Source organism: Tiliqua scincoides, chromosome 4 (assembly GCF_035046505.1).
Source record: "Tiliqua scincoides isolate rTilSci1 chromosome 4, rTilSci1.hap2, whole genome shotgun sequence".
Classification (NCBI taxonomy): domain Eukaryota; kingdom Metazoa; phylum Chordata; class Lepidosauria; order Squamata; family Scincidae; genus Tiliqua; species Tiliqua scincoides.
The window spans coordinates 113977387-113997832 of NC_089824.1; the positions used below are offsets into that span (position 1 = coordinate 113977387).

Genomic DNA, 20446 nt, shown 5'->3' on the forward strand with positions numbered 1-20446 from the left:
AAATGTGGCTATGCTGTATCTTTGAAACTAGATGTGATAAAGCAAAACTGATGCCATTTTTCTGAATTGGCACTCCAAATATGCCCAGGAATTGGTCCAACATTTTAGACAGCAAAATCTGTGTTGGCTTATGTAATTAATATCAGGTAATCATTGGGATATCACTAAGAAAACAAGGTTCTGATGAGTTTCTTACAGAAGTTGCTTGCAATAATGCTGTGTATGCTTTCAGTTTTCATTGCTGGTCCTTTTGGGACTTGTGTTTCTACTAGTTTTTTTGGCAGGTATGGACAGCTCCTGGTCTCTTCAGGAGATGTTTAGCAGAGTTTGCAAAGTTAACAAAGTTTAGCAAGTTAATTTTCAGGTTAGACTTATTGAGATCTCAAAAAGCAGAATCTAGGCCTATCTTTAAAATTGCCTTTCCTACACATCATATGTACCCCAAAACAAGCATATTATGTATGTGATTTATGTCCAGGTCTCTGTGGTTCTTTTTTTTTTTTTAAGTGGACAGATGGTGTGGTACAAATTATGCTAGTAATAGACTAGAGCAGGGGTGCCCAAACCTCAGTCCTGGGGCCACTTGAGGCCCTCGAGGACTCCCAATGAGGCCCACCGGGAGCCCCCAGTTTCCAGTGATTCTCTGGCCCTCTGGAGACTTGCTGGAACCCGCGCTGGCCTGACACAACTGCTCTCAGCATGATGGCCAACAGTTCGACCTCTCGTTTGAGCTGTGGGACAAGGGCTCCTCCACTGCTTGTTATTTCACGTCTGTGATGCGGCAGTGGCAGCAAAGGAAAAGTTGGCCTTGCTTTGTGCAAGGCCTTTTATAGGCCTTGAGCTATTGCAAGACCTTCATTCATTCATATAAGTTCCATCTCTAATATATTCATTTATGTAAATATATTCAAATTTGAAATGTAAATTAATTCTTTTTTCCCAGCCCCCAACTTAGAGAGATGATGTGGCCCTCCTGCCAAAAAGTTTGGACACCCCTGAACTAGAGAACTTCCAGCTACATGATAATAGTGTGCAGTAGGCCTTCATTTTTGGGGATCCATCCTGAACCCCTACAGATAATTAAATCTGTAGAGGAGGGCGCAACCTCTTGTGCCTCAAAATGCGGTTGTATCCTGGAGGTTCTTAAGGCCCTCCAGATGTTGGCTTGGCACCCTTGTTAAGTCAAATCCATGGATGCTGAACCTGTGGATCAAGAGAGCCCACTGTATTGCAGTTTGGCAGTAGGGCTGTAAGATGTTATGTGGTAAGAATGTCCATTTATTTCCTATACTTACAGAGTACTTAAAATTTGCTTACATACTGTTCCCAAACAGTCTTGCATCCAGATAACTTACAGGGCCAGACCTGTGCAGACTTTGGCAAGTCTCCAAGAAAGTGAGTTCTTTCATCTTATTCTTTGTCAAGTGCCATGATAATGATATTACAGGTATTTATATACTGCCTTTCTTGATCATCAGATTTCTCCTCAGACTTTAATTCAAGGTGGTTTACATAGGCAGGTTGTTCTAAATCCCTGTAGGGGATTTAGCCAGAACACATGCAGCAAGGTGGAGTGCACTCACTGTCACAGTCACACTCACACTGCAGGTGCGGTAGCAACAGAGGGGATTGCTTAAAAAAAAAACCCCCGGAGTGTTTGCTGAATTCCCCCCCCCCTTCAGACTGAGATGGTGCAGGCTCTCTGTGCTCTGTTTTGTTCTGGCTACAGAGGTTTTTTACTCCTCCCCTTTTCAGCCTCTTTGCTGCCTCAGGGGCTCCAGGAGTCTGACTGTTCCTTTGCAAGGGGAACCTCTTCCAGGGCTCCAGACCTATTCCCTGCCTGTTCGAGTTGGAGCCTTTTTGCAGTGTTTTGGGTTGCCTTAAAACAGTGAGATGCCAATGCAGGGCAAAGGAGACAAAGATGTCTTTGAATTCTCCCCCCCACCCGATTTGCCTTGAGACAAGTCCATAGATAAAAAATCGGTGGATAAATAGGTTGCAACTGTATTAGAGATTTTGGGTGCTTGCTCATTATTGTATTGGTATCAGGAAAATAATTATCGAAAACTGTCCAAAAATGTGTCCTTTGTAGACATAAGACAGCTTTTTCATCATTTCAAAATGGTTGATAGTTTATAACATCTGATTTAGATGTTGTGTATGCTATTAGCTTTTACCTTGGTGAATATTAGCAACCATATAACATAGTTCAGCTGTACAGGTGGGACCTTGGTATCCATTGATTTGGCATCCACTGATTTGACTCACCACTGATACCAGATCCGACTTTAAATGTCTTCTAACAAGAAAAAAACACCCAAAATCAATTTCCTACCTTCATGCTGTTAAATAACTATAATTTCATTCCATTAAGTTTCATTATTCACCTCATCTAGTTCTGGAATGTAGTATAGCGTCTATAATAATGCATTCTGGGCCAACAATGAAGGTGCAAGAAACCTGGAAGTGGGTCTTTAAAGCTATTTTTCCACTGATTTGGTTTCTTACTGATTTTTTTTATCCACTGGGGGTTCTGGAATGGAACCCAAGTGGATAACGAGGCACAACCTGTATCAGATTGCAGTTAGTATTGTTTAGTACCTAGCTTACAGTGAGTTACATATGTAAAATATGATGATTGAAACAATTTTGGTATGCTGGTGTGAGATAATCCAGGTGAAAATGTTTACTTCTCAGTTGTTCAGTATTGTCTGAGTTTGGCCTTGTGATTGTGAAATGGCTCATTTCACTTGAAAATCTAATGCCATTAAGATCTGTGAAAATACTTTATATAGAATAAATGGCAGCCAACTGCATTACAAAACCCTTGGGGTTTCTTTCTGGCAGTTCTAGTAAACCACAACATGAAGCTTTGCTGTATTAGCAGGGTCTGCTTTGAAAATCTCATGGTTTGTGGGTTTTTTATGTACCCATGTGAATAGCTACCCTGAAAGGAGGAGTCCCTGCAGTTATTGTAAAACATTAAATAATTATAATGGTGAGGGTGTCATTTCTAATGGTTAAACCAGCAATACTTAATTCAAACTAGCTTTTGATTTGTGCATCTTCCGATTCTGAAGGTGTGGGAAAGAGGAAACCCATGGCAAGAAAAGAGCTTTTTTTTTGACTTTAATGTATTTTCAGTTAGTTTTGACATTGCAACATTATTGCAACATTATGCCTCCCTTTTTTTCTCTCTTAGCCAGGGCACACCCTTCTTAGAAAGCAATAATGAAAATTTTATTCTATTGACTCTGAAATACCTCACACAGAATATATTTTATATACAACTGATTACATTTTATGTACAACTTGGTAGTAATGGAATGGTTTTTGATATTTTTCACTGGGGTAGCAATGTTATGATCTGCCCTAGTTCTTTTATTGTCCCATGTTATGTCTTAAGATTGGGTACATCTTTCCTTTTGATTTATTTGTGTGTATTTCTGTTGTAGGTGAATATCCAGTACCTATCTTTTAGTAACTCAGGAAGTTGTTTTCCTGTGCCACTGTGCACCCTGCTTTTCTTTATGTCAAAGCATACTATTATATAGGATTGAGGGATACTGATCTTATAGATGAGTTATTAGAGTGTTTGTAAAGGACTGAAAAGACCCAGGTTCAAAGCCCTTCTCAGCTATGAAACTCACTGGGTGATCTTGGGCTAGTTGCCCTCTTTCAATCTAACTCTCCTCGCAGGTGGTTGTGAGGATGAAATGGGGAGGGGGAGGAGGAAGAAGAGAACCATTAGTAGAGTTGAAATAAGGCGCCAGGAGTATTTTATGAGAGTAAAAGTCTTGCACTTGTTTTTAATGCCTTATTGAAGCATGGAGAATTAGGCCAGTGAGAGAACCAGCATTGCATTAATCTTGGATCTAATGTTGTTTGCAGGTCAGTCAGCATTGACCTGCATTCTAGGATCCTTCCGAAAGATTATACTTGTGAAATTTCAGACAGATAAGACAGAGGCCTAACCAGAGGGATCTTCCTCAGACTTCTAGAGGGGAGAAGGTTTTTTTAACAGTTACTGTTTGTTGGAGGCTTTCTTGAATGCTTTGCCTAAAAATTTTTTTCTCAGATATCAAAATAGCTATCAGACTTTTGTCCTAGTAAGATGGTATGTGAACTCTATTTTGCTTCTACTACTTGCCTGCTTCCCTGAACTTCTTGGAGGAAGAGCAGAATAAAAATGGAGTGAGTCCTTTGGTGTTGCTGTTCAAGAATTGGCATATCTGGGAGTCAACTTTTAAAGGTCCTAGGTCTCATAATTGTTGAGAAGGTAATTGAAATCTTCAAATGAAAAAGGAATATAATTGTATCAGTTCTAGTTCTCTATTGCTTAGTTAAACATGAAAGAGCTAATGAGCCCTGTTTAGACACTTTCAGGCATCAGTGAAAGGAATGTAACATCAATTCTCTTCTGTTTTTATTGCTGTTAACAATAAGAATAGGCAGGGTTGTTTAATGTATGGCTGACCCCTACTAATGAATTCATGATTTCATGAATTCCTGGAATGCTTAAGGATATAGGTGAATACTGCCCAAATTCCATTTTAAATTTGAAGTTTCTAGTTTAATTGCATCATTGTGAGTTGTTAGTGCTTGAATCATTTGAAGCTGTGACACAATAGGTGCTTCTGTTCTTGAATGTCTTTTAGTTAATTGTCAGGATGAAGGAAAGATGTCTGTTAGATTAGATGTGACCAGTAGTGAAACATCTTGAAAGTGAGCGATCTTGAACGGTTTTCCTTTGTCACTGGAGTGAACCTAGTGACTCTTAAGTTTTGTCTAAAACCTACAGTTTGGTACTTGTTTGCTATATGTATTTGCATCTAAGAGCATAGGTTTTGTGAACTTTTAGTACACTAGCAGTTTGGCCCTAGAGGGGTACAATGCACTCTGTTGGCCAAAATGGACTTGGGATTCTTCTTTTGATGGTCCTAGGCTAATTGTACACATCTGAAATATAGTCTATGCATTCTATATCTAGCAGTTCACATCTCTAGAATGTCACTTGTAGAGACCTTCAGAGATTCATTTCTGCTCATGCATAACTGCCATGGAAACCTAGGACAATGTAGAAGTTTCTGGAGCATGCTCCAGGCCAGATCTCTTGAGCTACCTTGCTGCCTCCCATTAATGGATATTGTAACTGAGATCATATTTAACCTTCTCTTCTCTTCTCACCAAGGGATGACTTATGGAGGACAGAATATCTCAGGGAAGGTTGTCTACCTTCCTTCCCGTAAGTACCCATGCTGATTTCCAAGGAACCTCAAGGTTTCTTAGTTTGGAAACACTTCTCTAGTGTTTGATGTGACTCACGCCTGCCTTGGCAATGCTGAACAAGATACTTATAATGATATATTTAGGGTTGCTGAGTTGGTATCAGTGGTGTCACTTTGGCCTTACCTCTCCATCAGAATATAAACAGAAAACTAATGTTGTGACCTAAGTATTGGTGGAATTGCACACCTCCTTCAGGTTAACTTAATTGTCACATTCCTTGAAATGTCACAAGCCAGTGTCTTGTTCTGGTGTTGTAACTTCCTGGATTTTCTAGCTGTGTGTTTGACTTAAGGTTTCCTCTTCCCTGAATGGGCCTGTTGTAATTTGTGGGCCTATCGTAATTTGTCATTGATCTGTGAATCTTTGCATTCTTGCTTCCGGACAAAGAATTTATGTTTTGGTGATCGTTCTACAGCGGTTGAAGTTCACTTTTTATTCTGGTTTAGTATTATGGCTATTGACAATGAAAGTTTATTAAGCCATTTTTATATACCTGGAATTGGTTCAAATCCAGTTCACCTGGAAAAATCTAAATACAGTGTGAGGAGGAAGAGGAGGATTTGCAAAATAGGCTGTAATAATTTGATGAATTTGATGTGTGGAGCTATGGAGGCTTCATCTTGTAAAGAATCTCTTGATAGACTGATATTTAGATATAACATTAGAATGAGGTTTTAATTACTGCAGAAGCTCCCTGGGCAGATATATCAAATAATGGGGAAGACAATCTAGTCCCTTCCCCCTTGCTCTACCATTTTCCATTGTCCTTCCTGCTGCTCCACAGTTCTTAAAGATGAAGTACTGAAACCAGGACAGAGTCAGCATGTATCTGAACCCCCCTCCCCCAAAATGTGTGCATTAATTCTGCGTAAATAGAATTTTGTTTGAACCCTTAATGTGGATGAATGACCTTCGGTATATTTTGACTTTGTTTTTGTTGTGTGAAACTTCAGCTCTCTCAACTTACAGGGATGAACAGAATGCCTGCTTACATCCAGTCTTGCTCAGCAAGATGGGCTCTTAACAACAGAGTGAACATGTATGGGGGGGGGGAAAACCCCTCTAAAAATGGAAATATTGGGGGAAAGGGTGAGCTGTGACTCAGAAAAAAATCTGAAGTAGCCTGTAACTTCCTGTTGGAGTTCATGGGGAATAAGTTATTGTAAGTGGGTTGTTGCACATTGTCCCACTACACAGTAATGAGAAATGCTAATGTCCCTTTTTAGGAATGTAGGTATACAGATTTGCCTGTACCTCAATATGAGGTACATAGCATGATGGTATTCATAATATCCTAGGATTTGAAGGAATATAGGCAACTTAGTTCACTTATGAGAATGTGACAGAAGTAAAAAAAAAAAATTTTTTTAAGAGAATGTGACAGAGGTGACTTTTGATACTGGTGGAACATTCCACAGTGCAGTGTTGAATACTATACCTTGAATTTGTAGAACAAGAAATCAGTTAGAACAGGGGTCCCCAGACCACAAATTGGTACCAGTCTGTGAACTGTTACGAACCAGGTCGCACAGCAGGAGGTGAGTGAGCGAAGCTGTTGGGGTCCAAGTGAAACTCCAGACCCCAACTTACCCCCAAGACTGACCTCAGCAGGAGGAGGGTGAGAGAGCACAGGAGGCGGCTGTTGGAGAGTGAGTGTCTGGCCTCCCCTCCCCTCGCCCTGCCCCACCGTTGCTAGTGGAAGCATCACACCGGCAACACGCAGGGTGCAGGCCCCCGCTGAGGCGGGGGGCCGAGCATGATGAGCCCTTGTTGGACATTGACCAAGAAGAACAACCATGGCCGCCAGGCTGGGGATGGCTTGCCAAGACGTGCCCCCAGAGTTACCTGCCTGCTCTGGCGGGGAAGTGCTGGGGAACCCCGGGGCGAGTTTCCAGCAGGCCAAGTGCCCATTGGAGAGGGGGGTGCTCTCTGGGGGCCGGATTGGGGCCACAAATGGCCTGCGGGCCGGGGTTTGGGCAGCCCTGGGCATAGATAAAGGAGGTACAAAACAACAAACAAAGCAAACAAACAAAAACGTAAAACAATCCTAGTCATCTATTACCCCCTGCCCCCATTCACCATAATGTAGCAGAAGACCCAGAATTCCATCCTGCCAGTACACCAGAGACAGAGCTCACAACCTTGTCGAGAGAGTCAGTTTCCAATATGGAAAGAAAAGATTGTAACTTAATCAAATCCTCCCAACCCTGCTTTTTATTCAGCAGTGGAACCAGATAGTTCTTACGAAGGATGTCACGAAATGGGCAGTAAAAAAATTTATTTTCTTAAGTCTCCACACAATTCCTGTCACAGGTACATCTTCTCTCTGAGTGGGGAATGCCACTAAACCTGCCCTCTAGCAAAGCATTACATCTCGCAAGGGAGGAATGCTCTGTCAGACTGCGGGCACTGCAAATGGATTAAAAAAAGAAGCTGGCTTCCTAAAACTAACTGGGATGTGCAGATAGAGAGGGGAGCATGTGGTGTTAGCTGCGCAAAATAGTCCCTGATGCTTAATATCACGCAATCTTTCCTTGATAATCCTGTAGGCTTCATTTAAACCAATCATACCCAAGCTTGCTGTGTCTAGTCCTATTGATTTAAGCTTGGTGAGGATATCCACAACCTCCAAAGGCAGTACTGGATCAGTCAGAAGCTGGTACATTAGCCCATACGGGGCAGAGTTAAAAAGATCACAAGCCAAAATCTTACAGATCTCAACCAAGCCAACATTTTAAGTTGGATAAAACCCACTTCAAGACACATAGCAGAGTATGGAACACATCTCAGTAAACCCAAGATCTTCCACAGGAAGGAGGCCTGTATGCTCTCAGTTTATTACTTAATTGTTCCACTAGGGGATGCTGCAGACCTTAAATGATGCATAGACATAGTGACCCTGCTAGCATGTACACAGAAACTTGCATACCGAATCCAATTCTGCAGAGGTACTTGGTATACAAAAATCTGTGTCTGTGTAACACACTAAGCGTAGATAGTGTAGATCAGGGGGCCTCAGGCTCATAAGGCTCTTTATCTGTACTATGTAATGATTGGACTCTGGGAGGGAAGAGATGCAAGGGAAGAGAAGGCAAAGAATGCTATGGGGGAATATGCAGACCAAGAGGGGTGAGTGAGGGGGAGCCCCATTATCGCACATGCTGCCCTTTCAGTAGTGTCGCTTCTGCCAATGACTCTCTTTGCAGTGCACCTCTGAGCTGCAAAGTGATGCCTTGGTAGAAGTGGTAACACAGACCAACACACATTTTGCTTCCTTAAATGTTATACCGATTCCTGGCTATATTTGGGGTGCTGATTCCAGAACTGGCATCCGTTTTGCCCTATCAAGTCTAGTTTTGGAGATATAGTATAGCCTATTTAGTGAATGGTTCAAGCAGCTTCCTCATGAGGAAGCCTACACCATGGCTTCCTCATGAGGAAGCTGCTTGAACCATTCACTAATGAGGCTATACTGTATCTCGAAACTAGACATGATAGGGCAAAATGGATGCCATTTTGAAATTGGCACCCCAAATGCATATCAAACCACCATAAAGTTTGGGAAAAACTTTTCTGACCCTCAGTTTTTTAGGCCTGTGTAATTGGGGCGGGTTACGTGATAATTGGGCTCACCCACATGTTGCAAATTTAACCAAGACTTGCATATTTTCTCTTCTGTTATCTGCAGCTGATGTTTTCCTGCATGAGAACAAAGTGCTTATTTCTGTTCATCATCTGCTTAACAATGTCATTTTCTGCTTAATGATATCACTTCCAAACCCCCCCCCCCCGGCCCCCAGTGGGCACCATGAACGCTATTTGGCTCACTGTAAGAAACAAGTTTGATACTTCGGTGTAGATCATATGCCTTTTCTGTTGTCAGGAGGTAAAACATCCAGGAAAACCCTTTTGGTTGTGAGAGCCTTTAACAGCTGCTGTGGAAATGGCCTTTTATCAGTATTCATCAGAAAAGACTTTTGTCGTATCTAGCAACAAACTTTTCTTTATTATTCCAAACAATAGTGTGCTTAGTTAATTTCACTTTGGACAAATTTGTCTGTGCTGTAACTCAGTCCTCGCAATTTTAGAATTGTCATACTACAGGCCAGATTTGTATAGTGAAGTGAATTTTCTAGGAACTTTTGAAACCAAAGTGTGAGATGAGGCAACTTGAAGAAGAATAAAATGCTACTTGAACCGAAAATTGAGTGTGATATCTGTCTTCAAAGCTTCAAGTTTGCTGTATCTTCCAGGTTTTATCAGTATTCTCAGTATTCTTGTATTCTCTATAGCTTGAGAAGTGCTTCAGGGAAATGTTCAGACAGCAGAACATATCATTAGATGGAGGAAAAATGACTTATCTGTAGCATTTTCATTTGAGAGTTTTATTTTCTAGTTCTGGATTCAATCTAGCAAATATTAACTGTCACAAGGAAGTGATTCAACTTTACGAAGAAGTCTTCCTGTATCTGTTTGCCTCCTGGTATCTTTCAAGGTGACTGTGCCTACCTCCACCCTTGGCCAAACCACCAACTGCCGAAGAAGGAGCAACCAGTGAGGCACATCTCATTGCCACATTTTCCAATTGCTTGGTTTTATGTAAACTACTCTGGGAGCCTTGCTGAATGAAGGGAGTGACACAAATATTTGAAATAGTGTGTGGTACGCACATGGTCTGAAAAGCAGCAGGGGGCAGGTGTGAGAGAAATAGTCTTCCTCCAGCCTATAAAAAGGTCCTTCTGGCTGGTTGCCTGGTTGTAATTTACACACCTCCAAAATGCAGGGGAGCTACACTTCCTACCTACCTTGTCAAGTTGTTCCCACCAGTGGAGTCTGACAAGAGTAAAGAGACAGGGCTCACAGTGTCCTTTTCTTGCTAAGAAAGAGAAAACAAATGCAAGAACACCAGTAATTAAAGCTCCCCTGTACCCCAGAAGCTGAATGACAAACGTATAGTGCCTTGGCCTCTAGTATCTTGGCTACACTGAACAGGGAAGAACTGCAGAGGGCCTTTCCTGAAGAGGACTGAATAAACATGTGCAGTATAGAAGGATCTTTGTGTACTAACTGTAGTTATCTAGTAAGAGATTCTAGGGCTTAATTTGGAGGACAGAGTGCTGGGAAGAGTTTGGTGGGCAAAGCCTGTTTTTTTTTTTTTTTTAAAATGAGGAGCAATTCTTTCTTATGTAGCACAACCGGGACCTTTACAGTGCTGGGAAACAAGGGACCCTCGCTTCTGCTATTGCTGTCAAATGATACCATGAAGCAATTAAAAAGGTTAACTTCTGCTTATAGTCTTCTTATAGTTGGTTCTCTACACTGAGTGAACATACTGAGTGATCTCTATAGTTGGTTCTCTACACTGAGTGAACATACAGAAGAGGAGTAATATTGCACAGCATTGCCCTGCCCCTGACCTCTGCTTTGGGTTGAAGGTGAGAATAGGCTTTTTATACAGCGTTGTGTAAGTCTGTGCCAGTGTATCTTTACCAGTGGTATGGATACCACCAGTGAAGTGGTGTCTGGTGATATTTGCAGGACTCCTGGCCCTCTGCCACCCAGCAGTGAAATGAGGAAGATGACACAACAAGCAGCGGTAGGAGGCTCCAAGCATACTTTTCAGCACTCGAAAAAGTCCTTACATCCATCCCGAGCCTCTTACTGGTGTTTGTTACATCACATCTGGCCTCCCAACCCAGACGTAACTGGCAATAATGTCATTGCCAATTACTTCCAGTGGTACTTTGAATAGGTGGACCATGTGAAGTGGTACGGCGAAGGACAAGTATTGAGAAACACTGGTCTATGCGCTTACATTAGGAACTCTGTACAATCAAGGTTCTTGAGTGCATGGAAGTGCCTGAATACTTCAAAATCCCATTCTCATGTTTGGTATACCAAGTTGGAGGGTAGGTTCTGCATATATGACTCCCTTCCATGTTTGGTCTCTTTGTGGTGCCAACTGCAAGAAAAGCCCTTTACACAAGGGGTGCTCTTGACCATATGGAATGCTTGACTGACCAGTTGACAGATGAATTCACTGCCATCCGAACCTTGTGTCTAAGGAAAGTGATCTCGTTTGGTAAAAGATTCCTGAGTGATGAAGGTTAAGAATGTGTTATGCAGTTTGCATTGTTCTGATCCCTTGAAGCTTTAGGCAGGAAGAGAGGGGTTTCTTTACCAGCTGAGATTTTTTCCCTATAGTAGGGTGAGAGGAAAGGAACACATTGAAATAGGTATAAAATCTCCATATATGGAACTTTTAATGCAGGCAGCGGAAATGCACTATTATTTCCAAGTTTGTTTCCAAATTTGCAACCAAAACTCTCTCTGAGACTCATTCTCTGTGGAATAAGAAGGAAATGATGTAGATGCCTAATTTTAAATGAAGATGACCTGATCTTATGTATAGAAATAAAGTACGCCTTTTCTCTGTATTAATGATAAGTGTCCAGTGTGGTTTCCCCTTTCTTGTCCAACTCAAAATTTATAGAAAATGGAATCTTAAAACTGACTGCTTATAAAGACAGGTGTAATGAAGACAAGTGTTTTCCAAGGGCCTCCCAGTATAAATGACTGATCCTGACCAATCTTTTTTAGCATTCCACTCACACTACTGCTGTGACAAAAGGAAGAAGTAATGTAATGGTAAAGCTCATCTCTATGTGGGAGGAAGGCTCTTAAAATAACATTAAATGGGCCCTGTTCTTAGGGTTCTTTCTTCCATTTCATTGGTGGAGGAGGGTTGACTAAGTGCTTATGGTCCTGACTTGAAGGATAGTAGGCTGTGGATTCAAAAGCCCCAAGATGTCTTGGGGAAGACCAGAGGTCCAAACCTTTAATTTGGGGGACCAGTGTAAGTTGATTTGAAACAAAGCTATTTTTTACCAGAGGCAATCTTGGGCTTTCCCATGCCCTGGGCCACCTCTGACTTTGCCACCCCACCCCTGACCTGGAAGTAATTGCTGTGATGCCATCGCCACCACAATTACTTCAGCATGGCAGCCTCTTCCTCCTTTGAAAAAAGGGGGAAGGAAAGAGGCAACTGAGGCTCCATCAGAGTATATTGGGGCCAGTGGAAGCAGTGCCAGAACAGAGGCAAATGCTGTTTCCAGGAGGTGGTGGTTCACAGGCCCCAAAGCACTCCAATGGAGCCTTTTGTGCTGCTTAGAAGCAGCACGAAAGGCTCTGTCAGGGCCAGAGAAGCAGTGTGCATCTCCTCTGAAATTGGAGGAGGTATGTGCTACTTCCTGTCGCATTTGAGGGCTGCCTTCCTTCCCTCCCCTTGAAAGGAAGGGGAGGAGGGAAGGGGGGTGGCCCTCAGAGTGGCATGGAACCACTTCCTGCGCGCTGTTGCTAGGCTGCCCCTTTTCTCCAGAGGACGGGGGAAACCCAGTCTGGCATTGAATTGTGGCCAGAGAGGTAGCACCTCACTGCTGCTCTGGTCGCAATTCTGGGCCACCCCCTCCTCTGTCGGGAGGAGGGAGTTTTTTTAAAGCGAAAGAAACCGGTGGAACTACCAACTCTTACAAATGGACGGCAGGGGGCAAGGCTGGTAGCGGCCCCCCCCGTAGGGGTGGCACCTGGGGTATTTGCCCCTCTTTTCCCCACTAGGTCCACCACTGTTTTTGACATGATTTAAATCTCTGGGAACAAGACAGTTCTTAAATCAAGTTTTGAAATTCCTATATTTCCTGACCAAGCATTCATACTAATAAGTAATAATTGTCATTGTGTTGTGTTTTCTCTCTGAATGCAAAATGTGGAAAAGAATCGCTTAAAAGCATAAACAGCATATGTCTTGATTTTCTGTTTGCACCATATTCACAGGATCTTACCCTTTTACCTCATGTTAATATGAAAGAACTGTCACACTTGATACTTAAGAATTATGTGAATGAAAATTTCCACCACCTACACTCATGGAACAGGTGGGAATACTTGGACAGTTCTGCTAACTCGATCCTGAGGTACTTTTAAAAAGTGGTGGTTCTTTTGCATTTAGCAACTGTTCCTTTTTGTTCCAATATGGTGTCTCTTCCAGTATTTTCTTGTGGGTGTCACCCTTGTGGTTTTTTAAATTTTGTCCTCCTTGGGATAACCATTATTTGTTCCCTTGCTGTGTAAGCTGCTTTGAGGTTTATTTTTTGGTAGAAAAGTAGATGTAGATATTCGAGACAATACTAGTTCCATATTTGTAGCTAGTTTTAATCATGCAAATTCCCAAGTCCTCTTGGTTGACTAGCTTTGAAGATGTTTTTTAAAAAATTGTATTGCTTAATTGCATGCTCTGCTGCCCCTTTTCTATTCTGATTCAGGGACTGGCTCATGAATGCCATCTCTGTTACCAAAATGGATTGTAAAGGAGAAAAAAACTTGATAAACTGAAGGGTTCCACATTCCCTTCTCCCTCCCTCTTTGCAATCTCTGAGGTTTTTTATTACCTTAGCTGTTTGGCAGCTGCTAATGTCATGCTTTGAATGAGTCCCTTGTCTTTGACTGAGCCAAATAAGGCCTGCTGAAAATCCATTGTGCAGGCAGTACCTAAGCATTGTATATGTACTAGGTCTGTCTGTAAATGTATGGACACACTCTTTCAAAGTTCTAGTGGGTGTCAAGAAAACCTAAGCTAAAGAGAGAGACTTTATGGTTTTGCTTGGCTTTCCTCCTATGGATGTTTGACACTCCAAGTTGATCAGGCACACAAGAAGAAATTGGATTCTCCTTTGTTTCAGGATGAAATGATATACAGTATATTACGATGGGGGCATTTTCAACCGTCAAATTTCCTCAATCAGATGGTGAAGGTTAATTTAAGTTTGGCAAGAAGCCTGTTGTGAGTAAACTGAAATAGAGAATGGGTCTCTTTTCCCTGCTTTAGGATTTATTTGCCAAAAGATCCATGTCCTTACCACCTGCAGTTATCTCCTCTGTGATTCTGAAGTCTTATGACCTCTTTTTAAACTTTTGTGATTTTTCTGTCTGGTCCAAGTTCATTCTTCCAACTGCCACACCCATCAGATGGTCCTGTTTTCCTTACTGCTGGGTTTTTCCAGGGATTTCCAGGACTTGGGATCTCTCTGCTCATCTGGGAGAGGGGCTTTTCTAAAGCTTTTAATTTTGGTCTGGACTCCCAAGCTTTGAACATGGCCAACAACTCAACTACCAGTTTTCCCAATAAAAGGAGGGACATGAAAAGTGGGGTCTGTGGGCTAATCAGTAGGCACTATGCCCTGGTCCAGCTCTCTGGCTTCCCTTGCAAGGCTGGGCACTGATGGGTGTCTAGTGTCCTAATCTATCAGTCCTATTTGAGGGTTAGGGGTGCTGTCTAGAAATGGATCTACTAGCGTTTCTTCTGAGGAAATCTTGCTATCCAGTGAATATTGGCAGCAAAACAAGACCAGTACTGACCATTCTTGTTATCAATTAGCATTTCTTAAAAGTGAGAACAATGAAACATAATTAATGTTGACATCCTTCAGTCTCGGAAGACTATGGTATCGCGCTCTGAATAGTGGTTCCGGAACAGAGTGTCCTCTCCAGTGTGCGAAGCCTGGGTAAAAGTAGGTATGGAGGATAGGCTGTTACCCATGCAGCCAATCCCCCCTCTCCATGCTGCTGAAATGGTCCAATGGAAAGGCAGAAGCCAATACGGTTGGTTCCAGCGGCGTCGCAAGAGTTGCCAGAACGTGACTGTGTTCAGCCATGAACTGCCTCAGGGACTCCGGCTCCAGATTTTGCCTCAACATTTTCAAATGCCTGAAACATTTTCCATAACTGGATGTAGCCACAAAGCAGTGGAGGATTGGGATCAGAGTTTTCCTTTTTTCAGATGAGCTGCCTTCCCAGGCTAAGGAGTTCCATCTACTCTACCCGGTGGCTGTTTAGTCGCCTCTTATGACTACAGCCAAACTGAGGGCCTATTCTTATCCCCAGCCCCCAGGGGAAATTATTAATTTATTATTAATTTATTATTAATAAATTATTAATAAATTATTAATTTATTATTATTAACAGTATTCATATACCACTTTTCAACCAAAAGTTCACAAGCCGGTTTACAAGCCGGAAAAATCAAATAACTAATGGCTCCCTGTCCCAAAAAGGCTCACAGTCTAAAAAGATGCAAAAGAACACCAGCAGACAGCCACTAGAAAAGACACTACTGGGGTGAGGAGGGCCAGTTACTCTCTCCCTGCTAAATAAAAGAGGAGCACCACTTGAAAAAGTGCCTCTTACCTAGTTAGCAGGGATTTAACATTTAACTAATAGGTGTTTTCAGAGCTAGCGAAATAGCAGAAATATATCTTTTCCAAGGCAGCAAAAGTATAGATTCTGACCTTGAGCAAGCAGTGGTATAAGGCAATGTGTTGGGCTTATCTGGGAGTTGAAGAGGGAGCCATCAGGTAGTGATGAGAGTCTGGTGTGCAAAGAGAAAGTAACCATCCTTTCCAACAGCTGTTTCCTTCCTTGTCTACTCTGCCACTGGTTGGCATAACTGGGTGAGGAACTTCCATGCCCCACCAGACTAACCACTCTTACTCATCAGTCTACCCAACTGTTATTAAAATAGAACTCTGTTCGTCAGCTGTGAGAGCCAGGAAAGTGGAGGAGTTTGGTGCCAGCAATCTGTCTCTTGCAAATGACAAAAAATCCAGTGGTTGCTTGTATGGGCTAATAGTGTCATCATTGAAGAAACAAACTGCTTGCAACAGAATTGTGGTGGGAGCATGAAGGTGGTCCCCTTTACAAGTCAGGGTTAGGGACTGAAAAGCATGGATTTACAGCCAAATGTCTTATAAAGCTATGCTTTCATCCGTAAGACATACCTGTAATGTAAATGGGAGTTAAAGGGGACTGTACTTGCATCCATGCCCTTCATTAGACTTGAAGGGGGAAGGGTTTCTTCATAAGAAACAATACAGCAGGATAGAGACTGTAGAGTGGCATGCAGTCCTGAACACACACAAACCAGTATGTTCCCTGTGGGGCAGCCTGTGCATGAGCTGAGAACATTGTGTCAGACAGCAAATTGGGAGAGCCAGTGAGTTGGCAGGGTGTACCCTGTGCCCATCCACTGGCTCCCCCAGCCTGCTTCCTCTGTGAGGTCCAAGCCAGGTCCATCCTCTTCTCGCACTGTAGCATGTGATAGGAGGATGTGGAGGGATTACCTCTGCCCCTTGGCGTCTTTTGCCACTGCTGCTGTAATGGCTGGAGGAAGGAATGTTGGGAGAAGGTGGTGGCAGTGCTGAATGCTGAGGGGGAGAGAGAAGCCTTCCCCATCCTGTCTCCTGTAAGGGCCAATCGAGGGAATGCTAGGAGCCCAACCTTTGGAGACAGTGGCTGTATTAGACACGCAGAGAGAGGTACTGGTAAGTGGGGGCTTGTCTCCAAGACAGTGTCAAGGGTTTTACCTCTCTCTCTTGCTCGCTCGCTCGACATCCAGTGCTGTAGCAGCCGTGTGATGGTCACAGAGGGAATGCTGGCCTCCCATGATTCCCTTGGCTAGCTCAGAAGAGTAGGAGATGATGGCAGCGGCAGCACGGAATGTTTAGAGGAGTATAAGGAGAGCTTACCTCTCTCTCCCTTGGGTCTGCCACCACCACCTCTAATGGCTGGTGAAATGAATGCTGGGGGCATTGTTCCCTTTAAGATGCATAGCCATACAACTCAAAACCCAGCCAAGCTCCACACAGCTCAGAACTCAGCATTCTCAGAAGCCCTGTGATGACTTATGATATTGCTGTGTGCCCGGAAATGCAATTGATCTCCTGTGCCAAGGGTTCTGTGCAGTGGTGCAGACCTCTTATGGGGAATATTGCCTAGGAGTCCAGCATTTTCTTTACAGCCATTAGATGACATGTTAGTAGTTGTACTGTGCTCTGTACTGAGGGAGAGAGCTAAGTGAAGTGGGCAGAGGTCATGGCTTACTCTCCCTGTTCAAATTAATAACAATGTCAAATTTAACTGTACTGTAATAAGTCAGGATGTACCTTTTAAGAGCTTGGAGGGTAAAGGGAGACGAAAGATGAGTGTGTGCCCCAGCAAAGGCAGAATCTAAATATCAAGGAAGTTTCTTTAGATCTTATGGGGTAAAAAGATATGCAGGTGGCACTATGGATCTTGTTCCTGAAAAAGTTCAAGACTTCCCCCCCCCCCTTTATTTGTGGATAATGAAATGACAGACCAATAACAGTGAAAGCAACAAATCCAAAAAAGGAAATAAAAGAAAAGGGGAGGAGAAAGTAAAAAAATACTCAGACATAGCAATCTATAATAAAGATATTGATAAACAGACTGTGCCAGCAGTTTTCAAACAGTGTTCATTTACATATGCTCAGTTAACTTAATGTTCCTTGTAAATCAAGTTAATTAAGAAAATCTTAATCTCCTACAATGAATGAATAAGGTTTTGTTATGTCATGCAAGTTCCAGAAATGTTTCAACTTGCCATCCATTCCCTATGCCCTAACAGTCAGCTTGTCTGTTGCCAAGTGCAGGAATGTTTTCCTTATTTGCTTCCCCTCCCACGCCAGCAGCCCTGCCTTTCCTGTTGGCTCGTTTGCTTGTTAACAGTAATCACATGCCCATGACATGCCATGTTCCAGGGAACAGCATTCAGACTTGTGCCGGCCAGTTGTCTTGGCTTTCTCTGGGCAGCAACATGATCCTGGGAGCAGTCCTCCTTCAGTCAAACAATTTTGGCAATGAGAATAGTGAGCAACTGTGCCCCTTTTGCAAGGAGGTCCCTGAATCCAATTTATCTGATTTGACAGGTATGCTCTCTGTCTTATTCTGTTGCTAGGACCAATGTACTTTATGGGCTCTAGTTAGAACAGAGGACTCTTTCAAGTTCTTGAGAAAATTAACTGTATGTTGGGCTTTATCTTTAGAATACTATATTTTGGGGCAAGGTCAGGGGTTTTTTCCTGCTTCATTTTGCATTGGAAAGTAATCTTCACCATTTTAGTGACTCAGGCAGGGAGTAGGTCCCATTGGAGCAGGCATGAGGGGGGGGGAATGGATTTGATGAGGCAGAGCTTTTTACCTATCAAAAATTATGTAGCTTCACAATTCAGCTGATGTTTCGGAGCTGATGTTTTCCAATGTGTGGGACTGATAGATGTAGATATCTGACTCGGATCTCTTTCTGAGCTATGGTGAGCAGTCCATTGTGCTTCTTTGTTGCCATACTACAAAGGTGATTAATAATAATAATAATAATAATAATAATAATAATACAGGTATTTATATACCGCCTTTCTTGGTCCTCAGATTTCTCCTCAGACTTTATTCAAGGCGGTTTACATAGGCAGGCTGATTAAATCCCCGTAGGGATTTTTACAATTGAAAGAAGGTTCTATCTTTCAAGAACCACAACAGTCCAGATGTTTCACTCTGATCTGGTTTCACATTCTGGCCTCCATCCTCCCACGCTCAGAGCAGATGGAATAACTCGGCTCAGCTTGTCAGCTGCTTCAAGGTTGCACGGTGCCGGTGGCCTCGAACTGGCAACCTGTGGATGTTATCTTCAGGCAAATGGAGGCTCTACCCTCTAGACCAGACCTCCTGCCCCCAGACCTCCTGCCCTGATTAAGGTGATACCATGGTCGGACAGCACATACCTTCTTGTTAACTGTCTTACTAGGACAGGGGAACAGTTTGTAGATAGTATGAACATTTGTGAAAGTCAACTACCCTTGATTTTAGTAGCAGTTCTGGGATGTGTTGTGTGTGAATTTCTGGTATTTATTACTACGTATGTACATGCAAGAGGGGCTATCTATAGTTTAATAGTCTTAAAACAGAATTCTAGTTCTTGTTTTATACTAAGAGTCTTAAACTCTTACCATTTCCTACTATGAAGATAGCTGAGTAAACCCTTTTAAGTATGTGCTGAAAAATACAGAAAGAGGGTGCTAAGGCAGTGTTCAGAAAACCATGTTACCCTCAATGTTGGGATGAAAGTTGGACCAAGCTTGCTAGGGAAGAAGTGGGAATCCTTGGTATCAGAAATATTATTGTGGTCTGGTATGACTTTAACCATCCTATTTCCAATGCAAATCTTGCACAGAGTTGTTACTTCTTGGATTCCAAAATTCCCTTGAGGAAGATTTCTTAACGGAAACATATTTGGATTATCTCTACTAAATAAGGAACATCAATTCTGTCAGCTGAATTTGAAGAATTCAGTGGGTATTTTCACTACAGTACTCAATGACTTAAATGATCTCTTGAGAACCCTTTTAGTTCTAGTATGTTAATACACAAAGATGTGGACTTAGCAGCTTACAAATATGTAACATTGCAGCTTGATAAAATTTGCTTTGGGTCTAGGAGTTAATCCAAAGCCAGACCTTCCTTCCCCCTGACTTTTGTCTCCTGTGATATGCAAGCAACCCATAACCTCCCCCCACCACAGAAATAGGACCACAGTAGAAAGGCAAAAATAAGTGAAAAAGTTTGGAAAATAGGAGGAAAAAGAATTTTCAGAGAACAGGATTGTTTAGAGACATAGTTGGGGATTGCAAAATACTGCAAGAGAATGGAGAGAAGGGGTTGAAAAGGGCAATAACATAATCCTGAAGAATAAAAAGGGGAAGAAGGTTGGATCGGGATGAGGAAAGGGGTTTTGAGAGAAAAATAGAAAATCAGAGACAGGTAAAGAAGACAATCAAGTGGATTGTCTAGTACAGCACGTGTGTATTTATACCCAACCATACCACCATACCATACAACCATACCACCACTTCCTTCTCTCTGGTATTGAAGGAGTCCAGTGCAAAAAAAAATTACTGCCTGTCCCACCCCAGACATCTACCCAGCACATTGTTAGCTACCACTCTGTTCTCTTCTTACACTCACAGGGCAGGAGCTGGGTGGAGGGAGGTAAAACTCCCTTGTTCCTCTGGCTCTGTGAATGTTGCTCAGCTCTGGTGGTGAGCTGAAGCCTGGTTTGAAAGTCTGAATGACTTACACAGTGGGCAAAGTGCCTTGGCTGGCTGGAGTGGGGGAGGAGAAGACACTGGGACTGCAATCCTGTGCAGTTACATGGGATTGAAATATTTTCAAATGGGATAGAGGAGTGCTGTGGCTTATGCATAAATGTGGTTGGAAGGGGAAAGAGCCTGAGAGCTACTACTGGGGTGGACAGGTG

General features: G+C 42.6%; 1 protein-coding gene across 2 annotated transcripts in view; it reads left to right on the top strand.

The window, feature by feature from the left end:
- ABL2 (ABL proto-oncogene 2, non-receptor tyrosine kinase) overlaps positions 1-20446 on the top strand; it is a 69472-nt gene that overhangs the window by 13504 nt on the left and 35522 nt on the right. Inside the window, exon 1 of one of the 2 annotated variants that reach the window (XM_066623695.1) lies at positions 17933-18065. The exons of the other annotated variant lie outside the window; for it this stretch is intronic. Coding sequence (XP_066479792.1) covers positions 17954-18065 — 112 coding nt within the window. The 5' untranslated portion in view covers positions 17933-17953. Of the gene's footprint in view, positions 1-17932; positions 18066-20446 lie in introns of those variants that run through there. 2 annotated transcript variants of the gene reach the window in all.